The 15173-nt window shown below is 39.9% G+C and overlaps 1 protein-coding gene across 11 annotated transcripts in view; it reads left to right on the forward strand.

The window, feature by feature from the left end:
• MAP7 (microtubule associated protein 7) overlaps positions 1-15173 on the forward strand; it is a 110485-nt gene that overhangs the window by 25774 nt on the left and 69538 nt on the right. The window contains exon 1 of one of the 11 annotated variants that reach the window (XM_032102082.1): positions 7680-7988. The exons of the other annotated variants lie outside the window; for them this stretch is intronic. Coding sequence (XP_031957973.1) covers positions 7976-7988 — 13 coding nt within the window. The 5' untranslated portion in view covers positions 7680-7975. Of the gene's footprint in view, positions 1-7679; positions 7989-15173 lie in introns of those variants that run through there. 11 annotated transcript variants of the gene reach the window in all.

Raw genomic sequence — 15173 nt, forward strand, 5'->3', positions numbered from 1 at the left:
AACAATTAGTGGTCTAATTCTTGCTTGAAAAAAATAACCATACAATATCCATTTCAAAGAATGAGAAAGCTCCCAAGGACAGGCATAGCTATAGTACTTCACGTTGCCTTGAAGAAATTGGTGCAAGTTTCTCATCAGCCTTTGAATCCCAGATCTGTTTATCTTTTGAATTATCGGTGGGTCTGTACGTCCTGCTGTCACATCTAGTCATATCTCCAAATAGTAGAACTATCAGAAGTTTTATAATTTTGCAATGGAGTAGTTACTTCCTAAAACTTTTTTTTCTGGCAAGTGGGGAATTATTAGGCGATTAGGCAACTTGCAGAAAGGGAGTTTGGAGCAAGGCACTTATAAAATGAATGGTCTGAATCATCCCTCTCCTCAGTCAGGGCTGAGGCATTCTGGCAGGACTGCAGGCAGTGCTGCTCCAGCACAGCCTGGTATTACTTGTATGGAGAAACAAAAGGCTTCAGTCCTGAAATACCCAGTCTGCTACTCATCAGAGAACAGGGCTCCATAGGATTTAATGGGAAGATAGGTCAAGAGTGTCTGGCACAGGGAAGAGAGGCATTATAAAGAAGAGTTACTTCTACTTGAATTGTATTTTTGTTCTTGAAGTCTTGCTTTATCACACTTCATGTTATTTTATCGAAATGTTTACTTACCTGGGCTTCCCAGAAGCCTGCAATGTGTGTTTACTTGGAAGAGTGTCTATTTGTGTGCCAGTAGCTCATCTGACTTGTGCTGTTCAGAGCTTCCCAGAGATCAAAGCTGCATTTACAAGAACTGGAGACACTAAGATGGACTGGGTCCAGATTCCTTGGGTTTGTTCTTATGCTATTGGCAGTAAATGTCTAGATTGTTTTACAGCCTTATGATCAATTTGCTGCACTTCTTATGCTGGGGGGACCTGGCACTGAATTAAACTCTCCTGCATTTATTTTATTGCAAACAATGCATTGTGAGTCAGAGAGAGAGGGAGAGGTGTTAAAATGATGGATTGTGTTTGTTATCCAAGATGTATAAAGTCAGCATTTCCAAACACAAAAGCTAGAAGCGACTGTAATGATACAGTTAGCCTGTGCCTCAGAGAGACTATCACAAAAAAAAGTTAAGTGGTACACTCAATTCTTTGATACGTGGTCTCTGAAGTCTGCATTATTTAGTAGTGAACTGGTCCCAAAAGTTATTGGCTAGCTTTGGAGGCTTGAGAGGCTTTTTCAGTTTGTTGTTTTGGTTGATTTGTTGTTGTTGTTGTTTGGTTTTGTTTTGGTTTGTTTGGGGGTTTTTTGTTTTGTTTTTTCTTTGTTTGGGTTTTGGGTTTTTTTTTTGTGGCTAGTACTTTAACATGGGCTAACAAGGCTGCTGCCTTAAGACTAGGATTTGGCTGCAGCTTATGAACTCCCTCAAATAACACTTTGGGGAGTAATGAGACTGCCTACTCTGCTACTGAATAAAATACTTAACTGCTGCATGGTTGTTCAGGCTCTATTCACTGTTCAGTAATTGCGGTGTTTGATAGTGTGGCTCTGTTTTTTAAATCTGTTCCCCAAATTCCGTAGTCTAGAGCAGTTTCTTCAAAGAGTTGCCAAGCATACAGCTTAACTAACTGCAGAAGAGAGTGTTCTTTCCACAGCATTTTGTCTGCTAGGAGAAAGGGACATAGCTGGAAGGAAAGGTGCCACCAGCATGTCAGGCAAGGTGCAATTCCTGGCAGCTCTCACAAAAAAGATGTGTAGGTGCGTAGTCACATTTAGATACAGATGTGCTTATTTAAAAAGTGAATGGTTGTGTTTCTAAAGGGTACACGCATCCCATGGATACACTTTGACACTACACTAAAGCATTTGGTAAAAGGTGTGTGCTTCCTAAGGAAAATGGCCTATCCTGCAACTGTTAGTTGAAGTTCCCATGTCTTTCCACCAATAACATCCTAGTGAAACTAATTTTAGATGCTTTAGCCTGTATTTCTAGGAGCTCCAAAATGATGATAATAAAGATAAATATTTTTTTCTTTCTTTAATGCTACTTAACTGCAAATTATGGTACTTCGAGCTTTTGGATTCTACCTCCTTTTTCTTATTAAGGAAGCCTGTATACACTGCTGCTTAATGTTAACTTCTTGTGATGGAAACTTGCCTATTTTTGCTCAACAGTGGAAGCTGTGACCCTCCTGTCAGCCTCCTTCTGAAGAGTGTATCAGACATCATGGCTTAGGTACATAAATGTGTGGAATAACTCTGAAGTTCTCTCCTCTTCTAGGACACTGTTACAAGGGAAGCAAATCTTACCCTCAAGTAAATTCCCTCATAACCATATTATTGTTCAAAATAGCTGATTTTTTTTTTTTTTTAAATATGGATTCTGTGAACATAGGCCTAACTGAAGGCCAAATGTGTATAGTGACATAAACTACACTTATACTACAAGAAATACTTGAAATCATTTTGGCATCTTAAGTCTCCTACAACATAGTTGAAGAAAGTTCCTTTGCTAAAACTGTGTAATCAAATGTGTAGTTATGGGTTAAGAATAAAAATTATTCTGCACATTTGGATCACATTGCTGGCCTTTAGAAAGAGGGCTTTTTTTCAGCATCTAATGAATTGTCTCAGACTACCTGGATCACCTACAGGTCTTGTTCATGGCAAATGGCTCATGAGGACACAAAGAGAGATGTGGGTTTCTCTCCCCTTCCTTGAATGGGAACTGTGGAACATTTCTGGTATCTGTCATCTGCCAGCCAGTTTCCCCCCTGTCCAGCTATACTTTGCTTTACACAAGTTATTTCAGGACAGCCATGGAAGTGACTGAGCTTTCAAAAGGGGTCTTTACATTGTTGTTCTTGGTCTTAAGCCAGTGCACTCAGCTGTTTTCAGCTAATGCTCTTTGGAGTTTGGGGAGTGTTTTCAATGTGAGATCTGCTCTCAGTACCAATACTTCTATTTAATTGTTTTTTTGATGTTTATATACTAGCTTGCTCTTGAGTATGGAGGCACTGCCCTTGTGTGTGCAGTTGGAAGGACAGAACTCACACAGTGGGCCAGGAGCCAAGCCAACAGAACAGTGAAGGAGCCCTGACTTCTGCTTATTCTCATGCCACAGTGAATATTGACTTCTATAGAAAAAAAATAAAATTAGGTTATGTTATTACTGCTGGGGGGGGGAAGGAAGTGACTGCTTTTTCATATTTTCAGAAGCTTTTTCTGTTGATGTGCTAAAATAATTTTGTGAGGACATTGAATCTACAGTGAAAGCATGTCTTGCCAGGAGACTCTTCTGCCCCATAATTGTGATTGTTTCCTGTCTACCAGAAGGCAAGCAGTTAAAATATCCTCTTTTCGGTTTAACACGTAAAGAACAGGAAAAAAATTGAATAAATCATGTATGATAAACACATATACATAAAATAAATTAATACATAAAATAAAACATGTATGATAAATAACCGATAGGCTAATTTATTATGGAGACATTTATAGACACAAGGGAAGACCAATAGGTGGTTCACAGTTGATTTTACAAGGTCTGCCTGGAGAGCCAAGTCATTAAGTGGGGCAGGGCATGTGTGGAGATGCCTCTTGTCTTTCTACTGCTCATCTGCCTAAAGGTGAAGCCTTGCCTGCCAGTGTAGGGCAATCCTCTGCTAATCTGGGGAAATCCATTTTGTCTCAGTCAGTTGATATAGGCAATGATCTCTTCACTCAGACTGAGCTTTCTTCCTCAGAGGTAACTTGGACGATAGCATTAGGAAGACAGAACATTGCTCTCTCCACTGCAGAGATTAGCTCTGGTCACACTCAGTATTTGACTGAGAAACACACACTTGTCAGTGCATCCAAAATCTGTTGAAATGAAATGGCTGAAGTTTATGAAGATCACTCTCTGATCACATTTTCTTATGCTGAAGTAATGACAGTTCTTTAGTCATCCACGGAGGTCTCTTGCCCTGTTGGCCTGATTTTTTGCTCATTGGTATGCATCATTCTTGAGCCTGTTAGCCTGGTGATCTCAACTCTTATGGATCCTTCTCCCCTTCAGGGCCTGTTCCTATGGGATTCTCTAAAGAAGGTCCCTGAAGAGCCTAAAATCAGCTCTCCTGAAGCCCATGGTTATAATCTTACTTGCTGCCCTGCTTCTTCCTCACCTAATAATGAACTCCACCATATCATGGTTGCTGCGGCCAAGGCTGCTCCCAACCTTTCACATCTCCAGCAAGGCCTTCCCCATTTGGTAGCATGAAGTCAAGCAGCACACCATTCCCTGTGGGATCCTCCACTACCTGTGCCAGGAAGTTGTCATAAGTGCTTTCCAGGAACCCTCTCTACTGTTAGTCTCTTCTTTGCTGTGTTGCCTCTTCAGCAGGTCTCAGGGTGCTTAAAGTCCCCAACAAGAACTAGTGCCTGTGACTTTGAGGCTGCTTCAAGATGCCGGTAGAAGGGCTCATCTGCTTCCTTCTACTGATCAGATGGCCTGTAGCAAACACCCACAACAAAGTCTCTCTTACTGGTCTGTCCTCATCCCAAGACAGAGTTTCATACATGCCAAGTGTTGTCTCACATAGAGGGCAACTCCACCAGTGCATCTTCCTGCTCTGTTTCTCCTAAACAGCACATGGCCCTGCATGACAACGTTCCAGTCATCCCATCCCATGGGAGCTATCCCATCATGTTTCCATAACTGCGATGAGGTCAAAGCCCTGTGACTGCACACTGATCTCCAGCTCCTCCTGTTTGCTCCCCATACTGCATGCACTGGTGTACAGGCACCTTACTGAACTATTTGATTGTGCCAATATCCCCGTGGGGATGCAAAGGGATCCCCCGTATTCCTGTGTTGTGGTTACATCTTTGGCTGCTTGTGCTGGCTAGAGGTATTCCCTCTTTAGCCTCCTTCTACTACTAGGATGGTTGCCATAATTCTCCCCTTCCCACACCCAACCTCTGTTCAGCCTAAATCTAGTTTAAAGCTCTCCCAATGAGCCCTGCTAACTCCTGAGACAGACGGGGCCTGTTTGTTGCCAGCAGGTCCTGTGCAGTAGAAACTGATCTAAAACACTTAGCACACTGGTCTTTACTTGTTCACCTCTTCCAGCTTATAGTACTTTACATGCTCTAGAAAAAGACTGCTAAATTTTCTTATTCTTTTCAGAAAGAGAAGAGTAGGAAGAAATCCTATTTTAAAAACAATTCAGAAACTGATTAGGGGAAACATCTACACAGCGTGGGACAGTACTCTTGTAACATCAACTCTATATATTTCTTTTCTTAAAACAAAAAAAAGCACATTTTTTCTTTTAGCTGGTCTTTTCAAAGAAAACCTCTACCAAGTGTTTTAATCCATTATTTTTCTGTAATGTACACATATGTTCCAGCTCTGCACGGAAACAGCTTTCTCCCTTTTAACTCTCCCTTTTAAACTGAGCTAAAATAGCAGCTATTAAAGATTAGCTTCAAGGATGGAAATTCATCTTCCTCCCTCTTTCCCGCCCTGGCCTGTTATGAACCTTAGTGCCTAAGTTTTCCTTGCATTAGTGCTGCTCAATCTTTATGGCCTAAATGTATCTAGGGCATTCTGCAGCTACTCCAGCACACTCTGTGGCTATTTTTGGCAATGTAGCTTTTGTCTGGCAGAGAGGGATGGCATATGCTCACTGCTGTGCATGTGACTTGATTTAAAGGTGAATGATGTGGTTTTGTTTATGTATATGCATTTATCAGAATTTTTAAAAACCCAACTCTGTATAGTGTGGCAACCCGTACAAATTTAATACGCTTGGCTGCATGAGTTTTTATTCTCCCTTTTTATGTAATTGTATGCTCAGTGAACTGTGCGTTAGAAAGTGAATTAGCAAGTTAATTTACTCTACATGTCAGTGATAGAATAGCTTTTACATCCTCGGGCCATGTGATCTGAACTGTGTGTGAATGTATCAGAATACCCAAACACTGCTTTTAGAACCACTGCGGGGAGGAGTGGTGGTAGTTTAACCTGTTCTCTCCCAAGGGTTTTAATTCTGGTTTGCAGTCACTACCAGTGGGGTGTTTTTGGACAGGTTCTGAGTGAGCTGGGTTTTGGGTTTTTTTTGTGCACTTTCCATATTTCATATGCTGTACTTCAAGGGCACCTCTTGCAGAGCAAGTTACCTGCTCATCATCTGAACAAAGATAATAAAATTAATGATAATTAATCTTTAGTATTCGCAGTCGAAGGTAATTAACACACTCTATTTTGAGTTTGCAACTTAAACTACATAATGTTTAGCAATCTACTTCCCTAATATTCCATAAAACTGTCAGGCTCTGTTTCATGGGAGCAGCTCTAGAGCCTTAGTTCCAGTTCCTACAACAGGGTAGCCAGTCCCCCAGCAAAATTCGGTTTCAGTTGTACCAGTTGTAGGACTGAGGGAGGATGTTTGCATCAGAACCAATAATTTGAAAAAATGAATGCTAAAAAGAGCAGAGAATAGAAATGTTTTCATCTCAAGATGTAGATCCAAGGTGTGAGAGGCTAAGTGCTGGTTAGTGCTCCTGGGATTTTCATTGCTGAGAGTATATGGGAAGGCTCTGACAGGACCACATGCTCCATCCCACTCTCCCAGGCTCCCTGGTTATATCATAGCCACATGGCTGCTTTTCACATTGCAGGACAGGACTTTGACTGCCTTTTTTAAGCTCGTGTGGATGGGCCAGCATGCAGAGTGGTTGGGAGAAGCCCTTGTGCCACACGAGTACAGTAGTTATTATGGCTTAGCAAATGGTTAGTGTAGAACCAGCATGTTTATTAGCTGTTGGAACTGAAATGGGAGGTATAAGGTTGCCATGATTTTGTTGGTGTGACAAGTCTGGTTTTAATTGTTTCCTAACAAAATATATAATGAGGGAATTGCAGGGGAGAATTATGTTTGGTCATATTACGTAGATGTGTGTTATGTCTTAGTGTAAAGTTCAACATGACACAGAGAAGGTGGCCGTGGAGCGTAGGTATTTCTTAAAATCTGGATTAAATAGGCTATCAGCATTTTTTTTTTGGGCGGGGGGGGATGAGGGAAGTTGTATAGCAGTTGCTATTAATTTGCTAGTAACTGATTTGCCATAATATTGAGCAAAGTGTTGACATTAATGACTGCATTATGATTGTTGAAAAGATTCGTGTTATCAAGCCAATAGAAACACATCAAGAATTATCCAAAAAATGTTAAAATGCCAAATAATATATTTAATACTAAAATCTTGGAAATGCCTAAGTAAACAATTTGCTTATGTACACATGCAAAAATTCTTTAAAATTGAGGCCCCATCTCAAATCAGTTTTTGATCTTGAAATGCTTATTGGATTTTTTAATATTGCTGTAACTGATGCTTGCATTAAGCTGTTTGAAAAGGGGGTGAGGGTGTGTTTTAAACAATTGGAGGGCTGTTCAAGGCAAACATGGAGGCTCCACTGTTTGACTTCTCCACTTTATTTGGAAGCAGGTTGGAGCTGGCTGACCAAGGCCTCCTTCCCAGGCAGTGTGTTTTGAAATAGGAAGTGGGGCAGTGTGGTAGACAGCTGCCAGCACCAATAACCGGTGGCTTGAGCTGCTTAACAGAGACTAAGCCCAAATCTATTGACGCAGAGCACGGGGAACTGCTCCGCAGACTTCTCCCCCCTCCCTGTCCTTCCATATAATCTCATGATGCTGTGGATGTGACAAACTCCATTTTGATCAGATGTTGGGCCAGAAATGCTGAGAGCAGCTCAGTTTTGACCTCAAAAGGATATCTTGATGGCATGCATTCTCCACACTTTCTGAAACTGCACCTTTTTCTCCCGTGACACCACCTCCTTTCTACTTCAGGTTTGCAAAATTGCTAGCCTGAATTTTTTAAATGTAGGCTGGGAGATTGAAGCCATGCATACGGGGTGACGTGGATCATGCTATGGATGCACAGTAGACCTCTGGGGTGCGAATGAGTGTTCAGTACTGAATATAATGGATGAAATAGGTAAGCACCTTGCTCTTCATATTTCCAGAAAAAGACCTTTTAAATAGCTTTCCAATTAAAATCTGTAAATGGAAAATGTTATCTCTAGTTGTGGGATGCACGTAGTGGTTTTCCTTTGTACTTTCACTTTATAATTAACTGTAAGGAGTCTAACATGATGCAAGGGGTTGCAGAAGAGCAATCTGCTAACACATATATATTATTCTGATATATTCTCATATTCTGATTTTCTTTTTTTCAAGATAGATTATGAAAGTGAAGGTTTTATCTTTCTGTAGTACTTGCTGTTAATATCTAAGTAATTCATTGCTAATTGTTTTCTAAAACACCACATTACTCATTAAAGTTGACCTCTTGGTTGTAAGTAGCCATACTCTTGATATATAGTGCAGTTATCTACTTGTTCACAACATTGTTCTGTCTAATTAGTTGTAACTTCAAATCTGTGAAACAGGAAGGGGCCTGTTCGTCTGTAATGAAGTCTTTTACATAAGCTAGGGCCTGCAGTTGCTGAAACAGCTGCAGTGCAACATCCCAATTCCAAAAGTAGTAACAACTTTTGTATCAGAGTATTTCCTTTCCTTCACCCACTCTAGGCCAGACAACTGGCAAAAGATGTTCCGTGGTATGGAAGCACTGCCAGAGTTATTCCCTGAAGGGTGAATTAGTGGTGCTTTTTGTAACTTTTAATCTCTTTAGTTATTCAACTTTGTACAGGCACAATATGAAAACAAGAACATTATTTTGTATTTTCCCTTCTACCTCCATTTCGGTTACTTCTGTTGAATAAACACAGCAAAACTACTTTTTAAAAAAGCAAAAATATTAAAAAAAAAACAAAAAAGAAACAAGTTTTTGATGAAGGCACTCTTTTTGCTGCTTCATTTTGTCATTCAGCATGTCTGACTTTTTGGTAGTTGTCTGCTGTGTTTACTCTGTAAACTTTGGGTTATGTCATAAGGGTGTCCTTTCTGTTTACTATGAACTTTCTCTGAAGTAATCACTTAATTGCTTTTTACTTCCTTTGCTCTAAGTGCTACTTAACATACCTGGAAGTGGCCTGAAATTGAATAGTAGCTTGATGCTATCGTGCTTTCTATGTGCAACACTTCCATCTGACCCTTATCTCCCCTCATGGATTGACAGCTCACAATCCCTGTACAGAGATGGTCCTTTTCATCATCCTCTGTACCCCAGGTGCCAGCTGCAACAGTGGGGTTTTTTTCCCCCAACAATTGTTGTCTGGCATGTCAGACTCTAGAGTTAATGTGGAGAGGTGGAAGTCAACACAGATTCTGCAAACTGAGGAATGAGCACCTTCAGATGTTGCCTTATGTTGTGGTGCCTGCCTTAGCACACAGCAGTGACCAATAAGCCCTTGCCCATCACGGTACCATTCCAGAGGGCACAGCTCCAGCACAGGATGCATTTGTGCTCATTGAACAATTAGAGGTCCTAGTAAATGCAGCCTCATTTGATGTGTGCAACTTTCATTTGCTTGAACCATGGCTATCACATTGGGATTATTTTGAAAGTGAATTGAGTATGAGGTTCTTTAATCTCCAAATAACGTTGTGAAGTTATGATGATGAATAATCTGGAGGGTTTTGAATTTATTAGTTAAGTGGGGCAAGTGAAACTTAGTGCTTCTGGAAATAAAGGGTTGCTAGCACTATCTGATGGCTTATTACTGTTCATTCACGCTTAACTATTTTCCTTGACTGTTATAAGAATTTCTCCCTTTTTTTAATTCCTGATCTTAGATTGCAGGCTTTTTCTCTTGGGAGTGGAGAGTTCAGGGAAGTGAAAAATGGGGATGCTGAACTGTGGAGTCATTGTGAGGGTAACAAGCAGCAAAAGTAAGCTGAGACCACCCACCTCACTTTAATTTCAAACATAATTGGGAACTTCAGATGTGAAAAGCTGTTGCTGTAATCTGTTGTATCATTGCCAAAATCTTTGGAAATTTAATTCATCTGAAATATTAATATTGGTTACCAAAGAAGTGGAATTCTGCAGCTATCAGATAATACTGGAAAGTAGAAATGGAAGTATAATATAGTAAGAAAATCATTATTGGAGGATGTGAACAGAGACAGAATTTTGCTATAAGGCCTTGACTGAATGAATTCAGAGAAAACAAGGCAAGTCTTTCAGCTGTTATAAATTAGGTTGATATAATTTCTTTACTCGGCTATTTAAAAAAATAAATGTAATAATAAAATTACCAAATTAAACAAGAAATTCCTATATTTTGAGGCTGTTTTAGTAGAAAAGAAGACTATATAGCTGCTATGGAATTCTTCAGTACTTAAAATAAGAAAATACTACAAAGTGAGGTTTTTTGACCTCTCTCGCTATTATCCAGTGCTGTCATGTACTTGTAAGCAGTGCTACAGAGTCAGAGCTGCTACAGTTCTTAAAACTTGTGTCCAGTGACCAACATTCGTATGGGAAACAAAAGCAGAGGTCAAGTCAGTGTAAAATGATGCAAGTGGGAGATGTACAGAATGTGGAGGAGCTCGTACATTCACAGGCACATTTCTATACGCACATCCTTAGGACCTGTCTTCCTGCCCCTCTGGCTTAGTTGAAAGCTGATCTGTACTAACAGAAAGTTGGCATTGAATAGGGACAACTAAAGGTGTCATTCCTATGAAACAAAAGGTTTGTCATGACTTTCCAAAACTAGGGTCATGTATTGAAGTATGACTTCACTTATGTTCTTCCTGCTTGGGGTTAGGGAGGTTATGATATTACTGGGATGAGAAGTTCATCATACATCTCCAATAACTGAACAACTTACTTGATCAAATAAAAATGATAATGCTTCTTTCATTTGGTCTCTTTTTTCATCTACGAAGAAGATTGCACAGGTTTCTTGGAGTAAAAAGAAAAAGAAAAAATCCATAGATCAGAATATGTATGGGAAGTTTCCTTTTTCTGCCTAGGGAGATAGGATAGAAGTAATTTTTTGTCATGTATGCGGAACAAGTCACAGCTCAGACAGAAAGCAGATCAGCTCCAGGTATCTGAATCAAAACAAACAAAATTGTTGTGGTTTTTTTTTTTCTAGGCAGTAAAAGATTTGAAATAAACATATTGCCCAGCAACTAAACATCTTGGAAAAAGACATTTATCCACCTGCCTGAAATATATACAGTGTTTGTTTCTGAAAGTGTGCAGTCAATGCATGAAGCAAAATGAGACTTTCACATTTTGTGACAAATGTTCTTTGGAACTGTTCTCTTCCTGGTTTTGAAAATTTTAACACTAAGTTGTCAAAATAAAAATGAAGCAGTGTTTGAAGTTCTGCCATATTTGAAATTATAATTATGCTATTAAATGAAAGCCTGAGGAGCTGAGACTTAAAAAGTGACTACACATGCTTCCTTTAGTCATGAATAATAAAAATGGAGATGATAATAAATAGCTGTTGCTTGTACTACTACTTTTATTAGTTTGGGGTTTTCTATTATGTCAGAGGACATCAATAGACACAGCAAATTTACAGGGTCATGTAGCTTTGACTTTCAAGCTTAAGTGATATTTTTTAACACCAGGTAGCTGAAAAAGCATTTGAAATGAAACGAATAGCTCTCTGCTATTTTAAATGTCTAGCACTTTAAAAAAATCCATATAATCCTCTTGAAACAGATGGCTACAGCGAGTTAAAATCCCATGCCAGGATTTCGGTTTTTACCTGGTACTGAAACCAATGTCATGACGCAGGAATGCATCACTGAATTTGGAGGTGAAAACTTATTTCAAAGCTGTTAAAAAAAAAAAAGGGCTGTGGAGAACTGTGGAGTTCCTTTGGATATTGAGTTGGCTGTTAGATTTATTTCTTTTAGTTTGTGTTGTCTTTTCCAGACTATATTGGAATGTGGAAGTTGGTGTTAACTAAATTCACAACCTTTCCTTCTGTGAGAAAGGAAAAATAGGAAGCTAAAATATTTTAACTTCAAATCCTGTAAATACTTGGGATGCCTAACTAAAGACAGGATTCCAACTGAAATTTTTTGTTGTAACTCTATGTCAGGGTAACCCAGGAACACTTTAGGAGAGAGGACTGAGGTGTGAAGAGGAGGATGTTTGTATTAGTCTTATCTAGAACTAAAACATGCATGTATTTTCTTTTTTTAACAGGCCAGCGACCTCTTTTACCTATAGAACTACAGTACTGTTTCTAGAGATGATGACAAAATGTTGGTGTTCTTGTCCAGATAACTGGAAATAATTTAATATAGCTGGTGATTAGTGAAAGGAGCACATACTTTGTCAGTGTGCTTGTTTCCTGCACTCTTTTCATTGTAAAAGGAGGCAAATGAATGGAAGGGTAAATTGTTGACACACATTTAAGTTTTTACAGTTAAGTCACTTAGTAGTTAACATTTTTATCCCTGGTGCATTCCAGCAGTTAACCAGAGATTAATTTGAGCCAACAGACAGAGAAGTAACAGCCTCTCCTTGAATTAACGTTTGAATTGCACTAAAATGTATTGAAACTTAATAAACACAAACCCCTGTTCTGACTGTTCTATTCTCTATTTATCAAGTGCACACAAGAGAATATATCGTGTTCAGCCGGGACAGGAGGAGTGCAGCCCAAGTTATAGCCTCGGCTGGGCAGTACCCACTACTCTGAGGATGCACGTGTGTCCTGGTTGTTCTCTGCCATCCATTCTCCACGAGTGCTCAAGCATTTGCACCTGCCTTCTCAATCAGTTTTGTTACCAACTGCAGTACTCAATGGGCTGCAAGTGTGTGAGTATTCACAGAGAGAGAAATATTAAGCAGCTTGATAGCAGGTAATAAAGGACCTGGACTGTACAGTAGTGAAGCCTGGTTTTTGGATGTTTAATTTTAATGTGATGTCTTGAGATACATTCAGAACTTCCTTAGGCTTCCCTTGTTTCCAGTGTAGGTCATTCCTAGCAAACTGAAGGATAAAATGTATACTAGAATATAGAAGATTTTCAAGAGATGTTGGAGAGATTCTTTACTGAAAGCCAAATAAGTCCTTCAAGCTGGTAGCTCACAGTATCTGTTTTTTCTAAGGCTCCTACTGCAAAGCCTGCTTTAGTGTTTTTAGTTTATTGCTCTAATATGGGCAAATAGTGCTTGGAAAAGAGCAGCTTTGGCATCTTGGCAAGACCATACTCATGTGAAAATGTCTTAGTATTCTGGGAGTGTTTCTGCTTCCTGGTAAAATTTAGGATAACTCCGGGTGATTCTTAAGAAGGCATGTAGGAGGTGAGAGCTCATCTGTTAGATGCAGTCACTCAAGAAGCTGATTTTCTCTGGACTTCAGTGACAGGTTGCTGTTAGGCCTGTTGGCACATGCTAGATTTAATCTTTAAAAAGCTGGTGATGGGGCACAGTCAGATTTTTTTTTTCTCCGACTCTACTCACTTTACTGAGAGATCGTTTTATCTTGATGACATGCCCCTATTGTCAATTTCTTAATGCTGTTTTAGCTAGACTGTTGCATCAAACTGTGGAGCAAGCAAAGAGTATGAAGAGGGATACTGGGACAGGGAGTAGGTGGTTTGAATGTGTTACATCCATTAGGAATGTCATGAACAAGAAGTACTGCTGCTGGGTCTGCCAGATGAGTAGTTCAGAAACTAGGTTATTGTGAAATAACTTGCTGCTGTTGCAGTCATGGATTTTTTGTGTGTTTTTAGCTGAGGAAATACGGTGCATTTGTGCTAAAGCATGCCATTGTTTTGTGCCTTGATAAATACAACATCTCTGCTGCTTTGATCTGTACTTGTACAAAGGCAGAGGGATATGGTAGTCTTAGGGGGACAGATTTGGAGGAGGCACTCCAGTGACATTGTTTAATTAGATCATAACCAAGTCCTTCCCTCAGCTGTACGTAATGCAAAGATAGCTCTTAATCATGCACACTTTAGTAGCCTGAATGCATACATGGAAGCAAAGGTGATATTCCATACGACTACAGCAGACCTAAACAACCTGTAAAGGAGGCTGTGACGCTCAAAGCAGTCAATGAGTCTTTAGGCCCTTTCTGTACTTTCTGTAGTTTTCACAGTGGCCCAGTGAGACCCGGTCCCCCAAGCCTTGCAGTCAGCGTTATCAAGCTCTTTTTGCTTAATGAAGCTGTGTCCCCAGGCTCCCAGGGGCCTGCAGACTTATGCATGATGTAGTGCCTTCTGTGCGCTAGTTTGTCAGCCTGGAGTGGGTGATGTGCCCATGGTTTATGAAGCTTGTTCATCTGTCCTGGAAAAAAGCATTTTATGTATTCTGTCTAGTCCTGGTGAAATATGTGTATTTGCAATAACAGAAGCACCTGTAAAATAAAACCAAGGCAGGGAAATAGAGATTCAATTTATAAGGGTCTTTCCTCACTGCTTCAGCCTTGAAGCGGGCTGACACACTGGCCACAGAGCCCCTTGGGAGCTGGTGGAGTGTGTATTAGCATCAACATCTGCCCCCTTTTTTGTTAGGCTGATACTTCTGTCCCCTGGGCATGCAGAAGGATGTGCAAAGGGTGAGGACAGGAAACAACACTAAGAAATTTGACTCTCTCTTTTCCCATTCTAAAGCCTGAGCTCTGCTTTCTACTAGTTTTTCCCTTTAGAAAGGTCTTCCTCATCATGTTGTGACTGAGCCCAGGGCTCCACATGCTAATGCAGAGGAAGTGTATTATTCCCTTTCCCTTCTGTAACTTTCTTAATTAACATTTTCATTGCTTAATCTACACGGCTCTGCCTGTGTGCATGCCTTCCCTTGTTACAGTCTCTGAAGTAAGTGATTTAAGAATTTGATAATAATGTACCTTGAAAAACTAATTTGTATAATCATCTTGCTAGATTCAAAACACCTGCTTGCTCTCTAGTTACTTTTTCTCTGTGGAAAGACTGGTATTATTGATGGCAAAATTGGGAATGGACTCAGTGTTAGCTTTTGTGACTTTGAGGACTGTTAGGGATTTCTGGAGCTGAAACTTCGTCACAGTAAATTTTCTCTACCTCATGGTTAAAATAGGAGGACCACTTTTGAGGAGGAGAACGAATTATTTCTTGTTTGTTGAAATGTTTAAATTTTCCAACTTAACCCAGTGTTGCCTTGCTCTGATCTCTCTGGATTTCTGCTTCAAACCTCAATCAGTATCACATGAAGGGCTTCTGAAAATCATACACTGTATGTCTGCCT

The sequence above is a fragment of the Corvus moneduloides genome, chromosome 3 (assembly GCF_009650955.1).
Source record: "Corvus moneduloides isolate bCorMon1 chromosome 3, bCorMon1.pri, whole genome shotgun sequence".
Lineage (NCBI taxonomy): Eukaryota > Metazoa > Chordata > Aves > Passeriformes > Corvidae > Corvus > Corvus moneduloides.